This window comes from Lepisosteus platostomus, chromosome 14 (assembly GCF_059453375.1).
Source record: "Lepisosteus platostomus isolate fLepPlt1 chromosome 14, fLepPlt1.hap1, whole genome shotgun sequence".
Lineage (NCBI taxonomy): Eukaryota > Metazoa > Chordata > Actinopteri > Semionotiformes > Lepisosteidae > Lepisosteus > Lepisosteus platostomus.
The window spans coordinates 18,297,379-18,314,533 of NC_142624.1; the positions used below are offsets into that span (position 1 = coordinate 18,297,379).

The 17,155-nt window shown below is 33.2% G+C and overlaps 1 protein-coding gene across 3 annotated transcripts in view; it reads right to left on the bottom strand.

The window, feature by feature from the left end:
- Nucleotides 1-16,248, bottom strand: part of igf2bp2a (insulin-like growth factor 2 mRNA binding protein 2a) — a 101,394-nt gene extending 85,146 nt beyond the window's left edge. The window contains exons 1-2 of one of the 3 annotated variants that reach the window (XM_088607310.1): nucleotides 15,708-16,248; nucleotides 14,467-14,527 (exon numbers count right to left, since the gene is read on the bottom strand). In XM_088607310.1, the coding sequence (XP_088463436.1) occupies nucleotides 14,467-14,527; nucleotides 15,708-15,882 (236 nt within the window). In that variant the 5' untranslated portion in view covers nucleotides 15,883-16,248. The remainder of the gene's footprint in view (nucleotides 1-14,466; nucleotides 14,528-15,707) is intronic. The other 2 variants (XM_088607309.1, XM_088607308.1) reach the window with 2 other exon arrangements.
- Nucleotides 16,249-17,155: the final 907 nt, after the last annotated feature.

Sequence of the window (17,155 nt, forward strand, 5' to 3'; positions counted from 1 at the left end):
TTTATCCATTGCCTGCCAGGTTAAGTGCTGGCTAACCACAACCCTGTATTAGACTAAGCGCTGATTAAAAAAGGATGAATGATCTGAAATTAATTTAATTTTCCAAAGATTTCTATTTAATAATGGGAGTGAGGACATTAAGACATAAAGTGTTGACTCACACCTTGTCTTCAGGAAAAATATAATAATAATAAAAGCATCATTTGCATCAAATCCATTTGATACTAGCAATGAAGCTATACTGTTTTGTTTCTACTTTTTTGGCAGCAAACCTTAACAGAAAAATACTGTATCACATTAAATGGTGCTTGAGCATTGCAATTAAAAGACAATTGGAAATCATTAATAATAACTGTACAGTACTGGAAAATATAAGCCTTAAGCTTAGTCATATTGTCCTTGCACCTCTGTGCACTCTGTATACAGATGGGGCTCCTTTCCTTATGTCTCAAAGAACAGGGAGTATAGCCTCACAGCATGCAAGAAGCAAGCACACCACATTTGTTCACTAAAAGTGGAACCAGGAACTGGGCATGTGAGTCTGGTACTGTGAAAGCCCCATCTTGTGCAACTGTATTTGTTTTAACTTTCATTTTAAATACAGTACACTTTCAAAGCAGTGTGGGACAGGATGTTTAAAAGCAGAATGCAATGACTTGCATGGTGAAATTCTTTTCTGCTTAACAAGTAGGTAGCACTCATGGGGAGCTTACTATACTAGCAGAGGGAGAGACGGTTGTGAAATGAATATCTTTTTGTTGCTATTGCGCAACTTACATGCCAGCCAGTTCCCATCACTGAGTGTCAGGAAGTTGAAGGTGCACTCTCTGAATGTGGCACTAAACCACAGTCACAGACCTCTGAGAAAAGGTTAGGAAGTCAAAAATTTCTGACTGCTTCTTCATCCTCCTTGAGGATCCCCAAAGTCCAGTGGATTTAAACCTTTAAGCTCCCAGCAGAAGTCAAGGTCAGATGTCACACAGCACTGCACCATCAAATGCAGAAAATTGGTTTGGGAACTGGTGTTTTACTTGTCAGTAAAAACAACAGATGGAACACAGACAGAGACACAGCATATTACCATGATAAGTGTGCCTTAAAAAACAATTAATACAATAATAAGGGGAAATATTCTGTTGCACAATGTTTTTATTACATTTAACCTGGAACAAAATAGACATTACAGCCCTTATCCACATACTATACCTTCGAAACACAGGATTTTCACATATGTAACAATGTTATTGTTCCATATTCCATTTCTGAGAGCACATAAAACTCTGCTTGGTTGCCATGGTGCCAGGTTTACTCAGTTTTACAAACTCAATTAAAAGTAATGCTTAAAATATTGACAGTCATATCAAATCAAAAGTCTTACATTTCTGTAATTCAAAATTCTACATTCTACATTCAAAATATCTTTTTTATCTTGTATAGCTGTTTGCACTTAAAAATTAAACTTCTTCCAGCTTCAAAATGCTAGAAGTACTACGTAATAAAACAAGTTTTTAAAAAAGAAATATGGGACTCTTCGGCTAATGAAATACATGCGTGTGTATACTGCTACCTTCAAAAAAACATTTTAACAGATAAAAATACACTTGTACAGTCAATCTAAATTTAATTGTACATTATTTTCATTTCAACTTACCAACCAATAATAAGTACACAGAAAAATAGCAATGAATTCCCAACAAATGAATCCAAAATTAAAAGACTTTTTAAAAATTTGGTAAATTTATATTTATCAAGGGATCATATAACAAAGTTAAAAGTACAACCTATCATTTTACAATTAAGTGCTCACTACTGCTTTTTAAAGTGGCAAATATGTTACACATTATGTTGAAATGCATAATGTAAAGGAGAATGTACAAAAATAAAACATAATATTTAGTAGTCACCCCCAAATAGTTTGCTTTTGTCCCAACATACTTCCTGTGCTTCTTTGTAGATTTAAGGCACCAGCAGTTTTGATTATAAAAAACGTCTAACATATAAAAACAATTCTACATAAAACGTCATTATTATAAGTGCCAATCAAGAGAAAAATAAAAACATTTACATACAAAATGTATTAAAACCATTATTGTTGTATTTCAGTAAAAAAAAATGATACCGTTTGAAACTAAATTTACTAAATTTATGAATGGAAAAATATTAAATATTCAGTGTTAGAGAAAATCCCAGCAGTTACAGGTATACATTGTCTAGACATCATAACTTCATCAAGAAAAACAAAAACAGGACAAATAAAACAGCTTTTTAACTCAAGGCAGGAATATAGTCAAATTTTGTGGATGTCATTGTAGAAGTGCAAAGGTACAAATATAGCAAAACATGGTCGTTTTTTGCTGAATTGTAAATTATAAAGCCATGTTTTGTTGAGTTAGAAGAAGCTGAAGTTAATTTTAATATTTTTAAAGTGTGTACCACTTTTGTCCTTTCCTCAGAAATAAAATCTTACTTGCACTCATTTCCTTCCTGGGGCTGGTGTTTTGTTTTACCCAAAATGTTCAACCTACATACGTTGACAATCTTCTGCTGTCCAAATTTAACTTAATAACCGAACCATCCTTTTGAGCATTTTAATCCATTCCAAATCTGCCTGTTAAAAATTAAGTAAGGACACTTTTTTGAGAAAAGTCCAATAAACTGAATCATCTTTCTCAAATCAAGAAGTCAAACTAGAGGCACAGTTACTGGATGACTGGACACATATTCATATCTGATTTGTGCTCCAGCTCCTACCCTGGTTTCCCCAAACACCATGACACCAATTGATAAGTCTAAAATATGTCACAATAAGTTTATTTTACATATTATATGTTGCACTGCCTGAACAAATCTTCACAAAAAGGTTCTGAAATTTATTCAAATGTAGCCAATTTATAAAACATTTTTTTTATATTTTAGCTGTTTCACTAAAAACCAAATAGAAACTGAGTTATATATTAGTACACACTGATTCTTTGTTTTCATGCAGACTGCAATATACTTTAACTGCTGTGTCCTGTGCCTGTAGAGGTTTATCACTGTGATAATCTCATATTCCAGGATCATATATTACATATAATATATAGCATATATAAAAAATAAGAACTGGCTTTCCTAAAATCCAAGTCTTAATCTAATTTACTCTCGCATCATACCATCTCTTACCAATATGCTTCAGATATACTTTATCTTTTAAACCAATAAGGTCAACAAATATTTCAAAACACAGTCACTCCATAAGATAATGTCTTCTGACATACTGTAGTCTGTTTTAGAAGACTACAGTATGTGACCCATAGTCAATGACATCTGTGGGCAACTGAGGAAATTAGCTTCAGTGTCATGCTACATACAAATGTATAGTGGTGTTACACAGAAAATTAAATTTCATACCACGTAAATTGTACACCACCCTGCCAAGTGCAGTTATATTAAATTAAGAATCAAGCAAATATCAACAGGATGACATTCAATATCAGAATGTGATCCTCAACTTCACAGACAAAAATATAATTCTTCATGATGTAATGTTAATTATCACATACACTATGGGCATTATTGACAACTACCTATACCCTATGTGGAGACCCACAGGATAAGCACCCTACCTGCAGTTTGAGAATCCAAGCTATATAAACTCAAAGTAGCATTAACAACACAATACAGCATAAAGTCGGGATACCTGCATTTGCACCAATTGTAGAGAATACCTCTGCAAAAGCAGCAATATTAACTAAGACACAAAAAAAGAAAACTGTGTCTGAAAATTACCATTTCTTCAGAATTTCATTGGTCTCAGGAATAAGTGTAGACTTATTTTAAATCTTGAATATAATGCATTGTGGGGTCCAATGTTTTAACACATTGTTAAGAATAAATCATAACAAAGACATAAATGTTTGCTATATTTTCTTTTACAATTTGTAGAAGGGGTGTAAATTTTTATGATGCTTTACTAAGTTAAACAGTAAATAACATAGAATGTAAATCTGTTCCCTTACTAATCACAAGACCAAACCTATGATTATTAGGTTTATCTTATAAAGGATCTTATAAAGGATTATTTCTTTATCTTTGTATTTTATCACTAACATAAAGAAAAGTATTATACTTGAATACTTTAATGAATAACAATAAATTCCAGCTAATGTTATGGAATGTTGTCATTGTTTATTTTTGTAAAATTTCATTTTAACTTTATGAAATGTTGGTCATGTTTCTATTCAAAACCTACAGAAGAATTACTAACAAAAGAAAAGTCCAACTTATTTGTCAATGGATACAATAATACTCTCAATTCTTGCATGTAAGAAACATGCATGTAATAGTTGCGGTTATTATATCCAATTACATACAAACTAAAAAAAGTTAGATGTCACTAGCCACATGGCCTTGTTTAAATGGAACAATAACATTCTATATCCATATTAATCCTAAATTATTCCAACAAGTCTATTGTCAATTGATTACAATTAAGTAGATCCATTATGTGACTAATATTTATATGAGTGGTTTCATACCAGGAAATTGATCAGATCTTTCATTTTGTTTATTTTATTTGAGGTTTAAGTGAATGCGATGTTATAACAGGCCCAGTTTGTCATTGTAAAAGAGGCTGTGTTAAGAACACTTATTTAAACATTCTAAAAATATTTCAGAACTACTAGATATCAATGGGACAAATGACTACCATGTCTGAGATTTTTTTAAAGATTTCTTATTGTTGCAAAATAAATTAGGATACAGCTGAAAACATTATAAAACTAAAGTACAACTTCACACTGGTCAGCAAAGTAAGTTAACGGCAGCTAACTGGACATCATCTAATAACTGACATTTTACAACTTATTCATAGTAGATCAACTGACAGATTGTGATTTGGCACATAGTCCTGCATTACCCATTTTCAATGTCAGGTGTTTAATGTGTTTACCCAATAATAAAACCCTCTTCCACCTGGTATTTGGTAAAAATGCTGACGTTTGTCACAGAAGTGGCACTTTTAGCCTGGAAGCTCAGAAAGCAATTACGTGAATACTTCTTAAGACTGAAACTATGTGGACTTAAAAATAAGCAGAAAATACGAAATAACATTTCTACTTCAGTAACCATAAATGTTTCTTGTCAAGCTTCTCTAGTTCTGCCGTTCAAAGGCTAAACAAAGCAAACAAATACCAAGATAGACACATGAAACAGGACTAAACTCAATCCTAGGCAAGGAGGATTTTTTAATCTATTTTTTTAGTTAACCAACAATAACACTACCAAGATTTTAAGCAAGATCTTCTTCCATGTCAAAATCTTTCTAGACTATGACTCTTCTCCTTGTGCCACAGACAATCTGCTTTAAGAAAACATCCTTTCCCACTCCAAGACCATTCCTGCTGTTTCATTCCCTATCCTGTTACCCTCTTTTCCTTGTTCTTTTTTTACATTCTCTATACATTTGGATTCACTTCCTATCTTTAGAAACTGTCCATCTTTAAACATTCATTTTTAAATATCACCTTATTTAAAGATCTTCTAGAAAAACATCAATGAAAATGTTACCGTGGAACTTCTGGTAGATAAATTGTGATCACGTTTTAAAACAGCTGAAGGTATATTTATAATACTAAAAGGAAGCAAATAAAAGAACTGTCATCCCCAGCACCAAAAACATGTGGCATGCTGTTTTAGGCTATTTAATCAGAACAATCCAAAAGATACATATTTACCAAAATTACACAAATACCTATATTAGGATAATTTGCTTTATTACACATTATAACTGTAGACTGGATAGCGCGTATATAGCAGAAATAACATAATAAATTAAGACTTTATTTTTATTACTTTATAGGATGTTTTTCTTTCAAAATTATTTTACAGTCTATACTATTAAAATTTTATATCTACATTTTCTCCATACCTGTATTTGCTTCAAAAAAGTACCTGACTAGTATCAACAAAAAGGGTTTCTTTCGATTTTTAGGTCATTTTAGGTTGAGGTATTGTAAAAATATAAATAATATATACAATTTCAGTTTTATTCTCATAGATTTATATATCTAAGAAATTATTTTAAGAATTTGTTTGAAATATGTATAAAAACATTTTATCTCACATGAATGTTTTCTTAAACCAGACACAATTCATTATAACCTTCAAAAACATACTGAATTTACTGTTATTTAAAATCTTTCTGAAACTATGTGAATCACTATAAAATTTGAGACATTTGTTCAAGCTAATTTTTCCTTACAACTCCCTGCAATAACAGCAAGGCAAAGTCTGGGGTTCTGCTACACCAGTCTCTGAGCCCATGTCTTAATCACCTTACAAGGTGCAGTTGTTTTGTCCCCATTTCAAAACAGATAAACAGGAACAAGTAGTTTTCCTAAAGGGTTTACAGACATAAAGAAAGGATGGAATATCCTTCATTCATGCCTCTTCATAGAGCACAACTGTGTTTCCAAGGAAGTGCTCAACATTGTTTTGCCTAATAATAAACTATGCTAAAGAAAGTGCACTGATTACAGAGCGCCCGAATCCAGGGTTTCTTAGCGCTTACAAGCCCTGTCTCCAACATGTCTAGCTGAAGTCACATCCACTGTCTTCATGTACCACAAATCATACATTTAACTCATTTCAAGTATGATATTTAAATATTAAAACCCATCTTTAGACAATCGGCAGAGGTCAAGTTTGTCGATGCAGTTATGCAGTTTATACATTCTCTGTACTCTTTAAAGTAAGGCTCCTCTCACCTCAGACTAATTTCTTACTTATACAAACCAATTACTTTCCAAAAAATGTCAGTGTTCCATCCACTTTGCTTCACACAATAATAATTCAACAGCTCTCTCTCTCCACATACTGCACTACTACATTCATGTATACACATATTTAGAACCTAATGAAATGAAACATGCTACAGCCAAGCTGTTGACTGGTTCTACTACCAAAAGCCTTTTAAACAGTCATTCCTTGTGTTTGTAAATGCTCAATAAATAATTTTATTTGCAATTCTGTGGGAAGTGCTGTAACTCAATCATATTTCCCCTATCTGGGTATCTCACAGAGTCTTTTTAAAGATGCTACAGCTCCATGCCAGTGTATAATCACTAGCAAATGTAGATGAAGAAATCCATAATTTATTTTATCAGCACTCAGTGTTTTATTTTTAAATTCTATTTTTGTTCCCAAGTTTTGCCTCTTCAAACGTTTTTTTTACAAAACTTGATGGGAGACTACTAATGCAATTGTACATGGTTGAAAAACAGAAAAAATTTAGAGATCAATGGAAAGACGATGAAGATTACAGAGTTCACTTAGCTATTGAAAATTACAAGGCATATTCATCACAGAGCAAGATTTAACCAAACTTGTGGCCCTTTAAGACCACTATAATGCCAACTGCACAGTGTATTTGGGAATAGACTACTGAAAGCACATCTAATCATTTAAAATAAAGTCAGAAGAAAAAAACTTAAATTTCTACCTCTCTAAACCTCTGTTAAATATTTTTATTCTTTCATTTTATCATTATTAGATTATTTTCAAGATAGAAAATGTATTGAAAAGAAAAAACTCAATGTACGTGATCTAGATTTATCTGCTTAGTCATAACAGCTTTGTAACAAGGTTATTTGACATGTGATTAAAAATAACATTGTTTTGTACACAAAAAGGCTTAGCACTCATTAAGGAGTAATTCTCTACCAACTACACAATATGTAAAAGACACATTATTCAAACTTTTAAAGCTTTTCAACTATTTTATAAAGTTGATATAATATATTGATTAAAATACTCTTGGCAATGAAATCATTATTTTCACTACTATTTCTCTTAAACAGATTTGCAACAGAAATATAACCATAGAAAAAAAAGGTTATTTGCAGGCATTATTGGTTTGAAAAATTATGTATAAATCTGAAAAAGTATTAGACCTAACCTCTCAAGACAGAGATAGACTGTGGTGAATGATACTTGTTTGACTAAATAATTTCTGAGGTAAAAACAATATATTCCACATATATACACTTACAAATAATATACTGTATACAATTTTACAATCTTTCTAAATTTACCTCTGCTTTCTATAACTTTAGCAAAGCACAAGTAATTGTAAATTAGAATTGCTACATGTTATCATTTGGTTGATGACTATATTTCAAATGATAAAACATGTTAATAATCCAGCACTGGTTAATTAAATAAAACAAGATTCACACATGAATACAGGAATCTCACTTTGATCTACATAACCAGTTCAGTTACATATCACTCTACAATACAAATGTTTTAAGCAAGAAGTCAGAATTCATCAACAGCCAGGATGCATAATTTCATATTTTAATAGTATTTTTTTCTCTTTTAACAATGCTGAAATGCCTTCAGTTATTATTTAAATTATTGATAACAGAAGATAATATCACAAGAACCAAAACTATTTGAATTTCCAGAGAAACACTATTATGAGGTGGAGAAAACACCTGTAACTGTATAAGAACAAAGTGAATTTAAAAACTTTCAATCCAATAAAATACAAAAACTAAATTATTAAGATATATTTCAAAAAGGTACCACTTAACCTTGTTTTCAGAACAGATAACAAAATGTGTTTAATAACATTACTTGAAAACATTTAAATTCTAAGGACTTGATTTAAGTTTTAATTTACTGATCTTTAAGGTTTCCAAACTTCTGTTAAGACTAAATAATTAGAAACAGAATATCACATAAATAGCACTGACAAAGTATCCATCTTAGCAGCACTTGTAATAATATGCCACTTTCAGATAAAAGTGATTACAAATCACCTGTGCAAATTAATGTGGTTCTTAAAAACTGGATACTAAGAATGATTTATAAAGAATCACAAAAACTTATTCTGTAAGAAAACTTTTCTTAAAGATGCATTTTCTCTTAAACTGAGAAGTTTTGTATGGATATTAATTAAATATAAATTAACAGAAGAACCAATTAATCATTTATTGATGTAGAAACTCATTTAAATTATATTTATATGAACATTTTTAAATGTCTTCATATTAAAATGTATTTAGAATTTTCAAATCCTCAAAATATGTATCAAAAGGCAAAAACACACACAGAAGCAGGCTAACGTAAAATATTCACAGGATTACAGAACTCAAGAACATCTAGGCTCTTAGACACTTATACTAGATGACCACTATTAATAATTTACATTTAAAAGTGTCAAATTGTGTATTAACATTGTTCAATGTAATATCTGGTTTTAAATATCTTATAAATAGTAAAGGAAACCAGAAACCCTAATTTAAAAGCCACCTCTCAAAAATAATTAGAAAAGGCTTAATCATAAGCACTCTACCAGTATAGTTTTTGGTATGGAATTTGCATGGAATTGAAATAAGCGTTTATTTTAAGCACCAGTCCTCTTCTGTGGGACATTTACTCAGCTAAAAATACTGTTTTGGGGATCACTCAATATTACTTTAACTCAGTAAAAACCAGGATATGGTTTAATCCTAACACCACTTTTCATTCCAGTAACAGAATATTACATTCTTGAGACAAAGGGAGACATTTTGTCAGTCTCATCTCTTGTAGTCTTCTTCCTATTTATGTAAACTTCATTCAAATGCTAAATCTTTCTGTCTGTGGGCTGAGTCAAATACTGTACCCTTCCCGCCCTCCCTTCCCCCACTTCCAGCACTCACACTGTACCACAAAGAAAGACACATTTTATGTATCAACACAAGGACAGAGAAGAAGTGGGAAACTCATAGGGGCATTGACTGAACAACAATTGTATGATATGCATTAAGAGCTCTAGGCAAAAGCAAGTAGGGATATCACACACACACAATAACACAATTATCTCATAAGAAGCTTTTCTTCTAATATGTGAATTTAAAAAAAATGGAAATTAATAATTAGATATGGAACTTAATCAGGAGTATCTATTAAAAAAGGAAAACAAAAAGAATGGCACTAAAGGTTGCATGCTTTTGTGAATTTATCAGATATTTTCAAGTACACACCAGGGTGTTCTTAAGTAAATATCTTGTAGATAGTTTTTTATTTTGTTCTTTTTAGAACAGTGTTTAGATTTGAGACAGTGTTTCTATTGCTTTGTAGGGCCACGTGTAATTTTTTTAACTGCTCACAAGAGCCTGCAAGCCTCATTAGGATAACAATATAAGAAGCTCTCTTTGACACAATTTCTGTACAATTCTTGATATTAACCGGAATTGCCAATGTAAAGGAGGAAATCAGGTCAATAAACAAAATACATAAGGCATGTGTAAATCAAATGTCGCAACGTTTAAGTCTAAAAAATAACTTGTTTTCATTTCAGACAAAAGTACTTCTTAGTTAGAAAATTAGAAAAAAATGAAATAACCACAGTGTAGTAAGCTTGTTGTTGGTTAAAAACGTTTTAAGGACAAAATCTTTCAATTATTGAATTTATTGTGGTGTACAACAAAAAAACACCTTGTGTTTTTCATTTATTTGCACACTGCAGTTCAACCTACTCTAAACACACCATTCATTTGCTCTAAATGGGAGAAATAAAACTAAAAATATCACACACTTCTGTTTACTGAAAAACATTTACTTTATTACACATAATATATGAATTTGGGAATGGAACATTTAGGTGTACCCTTCTTTTACACCAAAGCTGAAATTATATATGTATCGGACCCCCTGCTCTTAATTTAAATCATGATGACATGTTGAATTTGCCTTTTCAGAATAAAATTCTTTGTAAAATCAGTCTGGCAGTGAAAACAATTTAGAGTATATGTTATTCAGAAAAAAAGAGCGAAACAAAAAAATACTGAACTTTCTTAAGAATTTCTATTAAAAATAATTAGGAAGTAGGTATATTTGAAATTGTCTCAGTGAAAACAAGGGCTCTGTCTTTAATTGAAATTTAAATCCACTAAACCACTTGAACCTTTGACATCTTAAGTCATGCAAATGTCATGAGATCAGATTTGTCACCCCTAACCAACGCCTGAACACAACTGATGAATCACACCTGGAAGGAGGAATTAAATCTTTTAGAATAATGTGATCCATTTTCAAGGATGAAATAACTTGATTCAAATTTTTTTAGGGATGGAGGGGATGTCACACTGTGATTTCAGCCTACTTCCCTTCTTAAAATTTCACAAATTAATTAAATTTCTTAACATGGTCAGATACTATGGATGTTGAGTATATTGCTATTTCCACACTGCACTATTCTTATTAGAATAATTATGTGATAATCCAGATAACAATTGATCAAAATAATACAGATTTTTTTGTTTTTCACATTAAAAGTGAATTCGCAAACAATTTCTTACTCACAACCTTCCAAAATTACCCCTTTATAAAAAAAGTCAATAGCTCTTTTGTCTGAGTGTTGTTTCAGCATACTCACTTTTTATAATAGAAATGTGGCACTTTCCTTTAAAATACATAAAAGATTAACAAGCTATACGTTGCTGTGGCAACAAATGTATTTACTGATATTCTTAACTTCCACAATCGAACTTATTTTAAGACGCAATTTCCACTAAACATCTCAAGACACTTTTGAAAATGGTAAAAGGTGTGACATTGTTATCTTTTAATAATTCAATTGTTTTGCTTTGTTAAAAAATTTAATTCTAATTCACTTTATAGTGCAACACCACACATACACAATAATTAAAAGACAATGGTAACAGAGAATTGAAAGCCTCAGAAGGATTATATTCAAGTGCAATTTCATTGTAAATAAAGGAGTGAACACCTCACAAATTGTTTAAACAAAATCACCTGAAGTAATGCTAAAACTGAAAAATGCTTGTGTGTATGCATATAAAAACTAAATATATATTCTAAATATATTTCAAAGAAAAATTCTGGGAAATGTATATTTTCTCAGTTAGCTGAGTTAACTTTATTATTAACATAAATTATTCTAATCAATATTTTAAAAGTATTTCAAGTAACACCTACAGATGTACCCATTTTAAAGAAAACAAAATATTTACTGACATAAAATACACAGCATGTGCTCACATACAGCTCCAAAGAGACGACTGGGAACACACCTCTGTCAGCCACAAGGCGTCCAGGCATTGTAACCCCAGACATTGCCTATCATTTATTATAATTATCACTCTATTATTTCATACCCTTAATCATCATTCTTCATTTTTACAAAGAAATGTTTTTTACGTTTACACTGTTAATTTCATACTTCACGTCAAAGAATAGACTTGATGTTAATGCTATCTTAATTAGCAATACAAAAACAGATTTTAACCACAGAGAGAAATGTCCACTTTTCAGTTTCATACACATGGGCTAAAGTCCTGATCTGCATTTAGCTAGAGGTATGGAACTGAATCCTAAACGTCTTTAAGGTCTGAAGCAAACAGTGTTGGAATATGTGTTTTAAAGAGACCATGATAAGTGACCTGGCCTACATCTTTCACCGCCATGGAGCACTCTTTACCAATGAGGCAATGATCAAGCACTACACTCGCACTCTCTGAATGAGTAATCCAACAGTCGCCACCCTGTCAGGCCCGTTTGTGCCATTACAGCTGCCATGCTTCCTTTTAAACCTGGGCTTTGGCCATTTTAAAAAGAATTACATGGTGTACTTTACACAGGAACAGCACAAATGTTAAATGTCATTCGCAGAAGGACGAGGAATAGATGTTCTCTAGAAGAACTTACAAACTTTCCTCAAATGTCCTTTTGAAAAAAAAAACCGTTATGCTGTATATTCAGCAGTTCATCGTTCCAGAAGCCGTTTCACCCATCTGATTTTATTTGAATATATTTTAAACAGCAACTAAAATATTGTATTTCAAGGGACAAACGTAATTACCGGCAGTATATCAATCTGCAGTAATAATCTTTTCTAAGACATAAAATAATTCGAAAAATATACACCACAAGCTATATGCACACAAGTGCCGGAAAAAGTTACAGCATGGCAAAATAGTAACTTTCACAACCGTTATTTGTTCTTTATTTTTCTCAACACTACGTGCTAAAAAATGATTGAAAAAGCGTTCATATTAATTTTTAGAAAACAAAGCTCAATTTCAACAATTGAGTGAATTTAAAATGTGACTAAAAGTCGTAAAATCACCATTTCGCTAAAAAAGTCAGTATGTCTTGATAAATCATTAAACTCCGTCACAGACCACTCTAAAATAATACTACGGTTTATGATCTTATTATAGAACACACCTCAAAAGAATGCTACATGGCATTATGGAACGCTGTGTAATTCCGCTGAATGTACTGTATAATGCTCGGACTTCCACACACCGCTCCCTGCTTTAATATTAGAGTGTGTTTCAATATTATGTTTCTATCTTTTTAAATTGTAAAATAAAGTATCCGTTGAAAGTTTCCTACATTTAGAGCGAGGCCCACCGGTACAATGAGTATAGTTTCGCACATTGACCACTAAGGAGTGTTCCACCACAACAGTTTACACATCTTTTAGAACGATTGTTTCCTTTTTCTATTTTCATAGAAAATAATTTTCTATTCTGTTCTTGCACCACATTTCTTGCGTAAAGTAATGGTCTTTTAAGAATGCTTTAAAAAAACATATACGTTAAACTTAAAATTCAACATTTGCATTCCAGTGTATTGCGTCTTTGGGTAAAAAATAAATACTTAAGTCTTCCTGCTGCACAAAAATTTAAGAATATATACACCAGGTTGGTGGAAATCACTGTTGGATACATATATTTAGGAAAATGTCTGCAAGTTACATGACTGGTTTAAAACATGTTTGTAAATGTTAACTTACATATACCTTACATATACATCAAAATGAAAAATAAACTAAATACCGTAACTAACATGTTCAAGCAATCAGCTTTGTGTACATGAGTTCGAAATAGTTCAAGTGTGTCAAAAGATTTTCCGAAAAACAATTATTTGAGTGTGTACCATTACTTAAACGTTAATAAACTTAATACTTGCTCATTGTCTGTTCTTGGTTTGCAAAACAATAGGTGGTGGGTTTATAAAAACAAGAAACAAACACATAAGTAAATATAAGCACTCTTTATAAAACAGGGTAACAAACAAAAGAATGTAACAATTACTTCTAGAAACATGTTTAGGCGTTCCAACAGGAAGTATTTCATTAAGCTGTTTTGCTACCGTTTTTCGTTTAAGAATTATGTTTCTTCTTACATTCAACAACCAATGAAAATACAAATAGTTATAAGAGCAGAAAACTAGTCATATACAGTTTATTTCAAACATCAGGCTATTGAAAGAAGGCTTAAACGTTATCGACGCACGTAAACAATACCTCAGGGTTACATAATGAAACCATTATTTAGCAAAACAACAAAAACGTGGCCATATTCTATCCTAACTGTATAGTCACCGTCGCATGTAGGCAGAGCACAGAATGATATTTTCACAGTTTATTAAAAAAACAAGTACATAAATACTGCATATCGTTACCTTAGTTTTTTTGGAACAGAATAGTCTACCTCAATCACCTTCCCGTGCAATTCGACTTTGCCTGTGGGGAAGAAAATAGAAATATATAATAACAATGTAAAGGTGAATTAAATGTACATCAGGGATACGGTGTGGGAAAGCTATCTATTTCTGTAAAGTTTTTCAAATTGAATTTATGTTTTAAATGACATGAACAGGTTTTGCTCCTTAACTCCGCATATCCGAAAACAGGGAGACTCAAACTTATAAACAGGAAAACTTGGGGAAAAAACTTCTTGAAAAATAAAACATTCGCGTTAAAGCTCTCTATACACAGAGGCGGTGTATATTAAGAGTTTGACAAACAAATATGAAAATTTTTTAATTAAAAAATTAGAAAAGCGGCGCCAAAAGGGGCTGATGAGCTCATATTTAAAAACTCACAATGAAGGACGGGCAGCCATGCTTTCCACTCCCACCTCCCACTTAGCGAAAGGGATAGATTTTTTTTTCAAAAAATAATAATAAGAGATCTAAAAGGTAAGGCAACCAAGAAGACTCCAGTCTTCTTCACTACACAAGCTTATTTTCCCCTGCCTGTTGATAACGTTGTGATTTAATTAGACTATGGACAGGGGCTAAAATGTATTTTTCTCTTTTCGGTGCGATTGTGCATAAGTGGCCTGGCGCAGCTCGGAATTGAGTCTCACCTCGTCCCCCCAGCTACCTGTTTATCAGCAATTTCCTCCGGACCCCCATCACCTACCTACAGGACACCTCGTAAAAACATACCCAGGCATCAGTGCAACAAGGATGTGGCACCTTCTTTCCGGTTACTTTCCCTGGGTCTTTTCAATAAAATCAAGACAAAAAATAACTGAAAAATAATTATGCCTACCGAGCATCAGACCATCCCATGTATTTCTATGGGTGATTGCTAAGTAGCGCCCTTGAAGGCTAAAGTGACTTTAACATCTCTGTGTTTTGTGCGTTAGTGGGGCTGCGGATTGTGTTCTTTTTCGTTTTATTAACTCAGAATGCATTGGCTGATCTTCAGTTTGTTCCATTTTGAGGACCGTGAGTTACTTACTATCTGAACTCGGCACTGATGTAACACACCACATACGCCGTCCCGAGCTGGATTCAGCTGTGGTCTCCCCTACTTTATATCTTTTCCAGGAATTATTTCTCTGATTTCTTTTTAGGAAAAGATGTGGCATGAGGAAGGACTAGGTGCTCCATGAAGTTTAAGATGCACTTACCAGACAAAGTCTCAATGGCTTTAATGGCCCAGTTTTGGTCGGGGAAATCCACGAAGGCATAGCCGGATTTGAGCAGAACCTGATCGGCTAGAGGGAGCTTCCTCTCCCCGAAGAGCTGCTTCAAGTCTTCGACGGTGACTGAAGGGCTCAGGTTCCCGATGTATAGTTTGTTCATGATCCAAAAGAAAATCCCGAGATGGAACCAAAATTGGAGGAAAAAAACCAGGAAAAATGCAAAAGTAAAAAAAAAGAAAAAATAAAAAAGAGAAAAAACCTGCAAAAAAGCAGCAATCACCCCCCAAATCCACTCGACCCCCCAGCTCCAACTACGCTCTTGGCCAAACACTCTTGACTGGGGTAGAAAAAAAGTGTCGCTACGACGCTACTCGAGAGCTTACAAGCACCGCCTCTAAATAAAATCTGCCTTAAAATATCAGAAAAAAATGTTTGCAGCCCGGACGTGTTTGTGGATACAGCATCAATGCTCAGATCTATCTGGCATGTAGATGCCAAGTGGCACCAAGATCGCAGTAGTGACCCGGTGTGAATTAATCAATGGGTGGGATGAAGTGGCACCAGGGTTCTTCTTTCAAACCTTAAATAGAGCTAGTGCTGGTGATAGCCTACTTTAGTACCCAAAGAAAATGAGTGTGACTGGTATTAATGTGTGGTAGGGACAGCGCTGGCAGAAACTAGAGACCAGTTTGCACGCTCATGACCCCCTCACCCCCCATTCCCCCACAAGAACATTCAAATATATATAATAAAAAAAAGAAATGGCGACCTTTTCTACATATGACATATAAACCATATTTTACCTGCGTTTCTCTTCGAGAACGTACTTCCCAGGACATTGCTGTTTAAACCCCTCTTCCCATACTGTGACAATGACAGTCTTTACCTACTCTTAAATTGGGGGAGGTAGTAATTTCTGTAAGTGTTTTGGCAGCTAGGGACTTCGGAACCATGAACAAGGATAGAAATGATACTGCTGGCGCTAGTTGATTTTGCCACTGAATGCTTTTTCCTTTATTCGCTCTGTGCGTCTTGCACGGTTTGTCAATCCTTTTGAAGACTAGATTGATTGAAAGGGAAAGAGGCCGGGTTTCTCACTTGAATGAGGCTTCAACCAGCCACTCCGAGAAGCTGAACACAATCTAGGTAGTGGGGGGAGGGTGGACTAGCACTTCTCTCAAGCTGCAAAGCACGCCTCCCCGCATGGTAAATTAACTGACAGGCTGCTGGTAGTTAAACTGGAACATTGAGAAACCTACGAGAGCTCTCCAGAACATTACTTTTAAGTTTGTGCGCAAACTGAAAACAAACGTATAAGCTTTTCCTGTGAGAGGGAGAATAGAAAAAATACTCTAACGGTTCTCTTTTAAGGTCTTTCTGTTGTTTTATGCTTTCGGAAAATTTAATTTTCCCCCTTAGATCAAGATTTATCG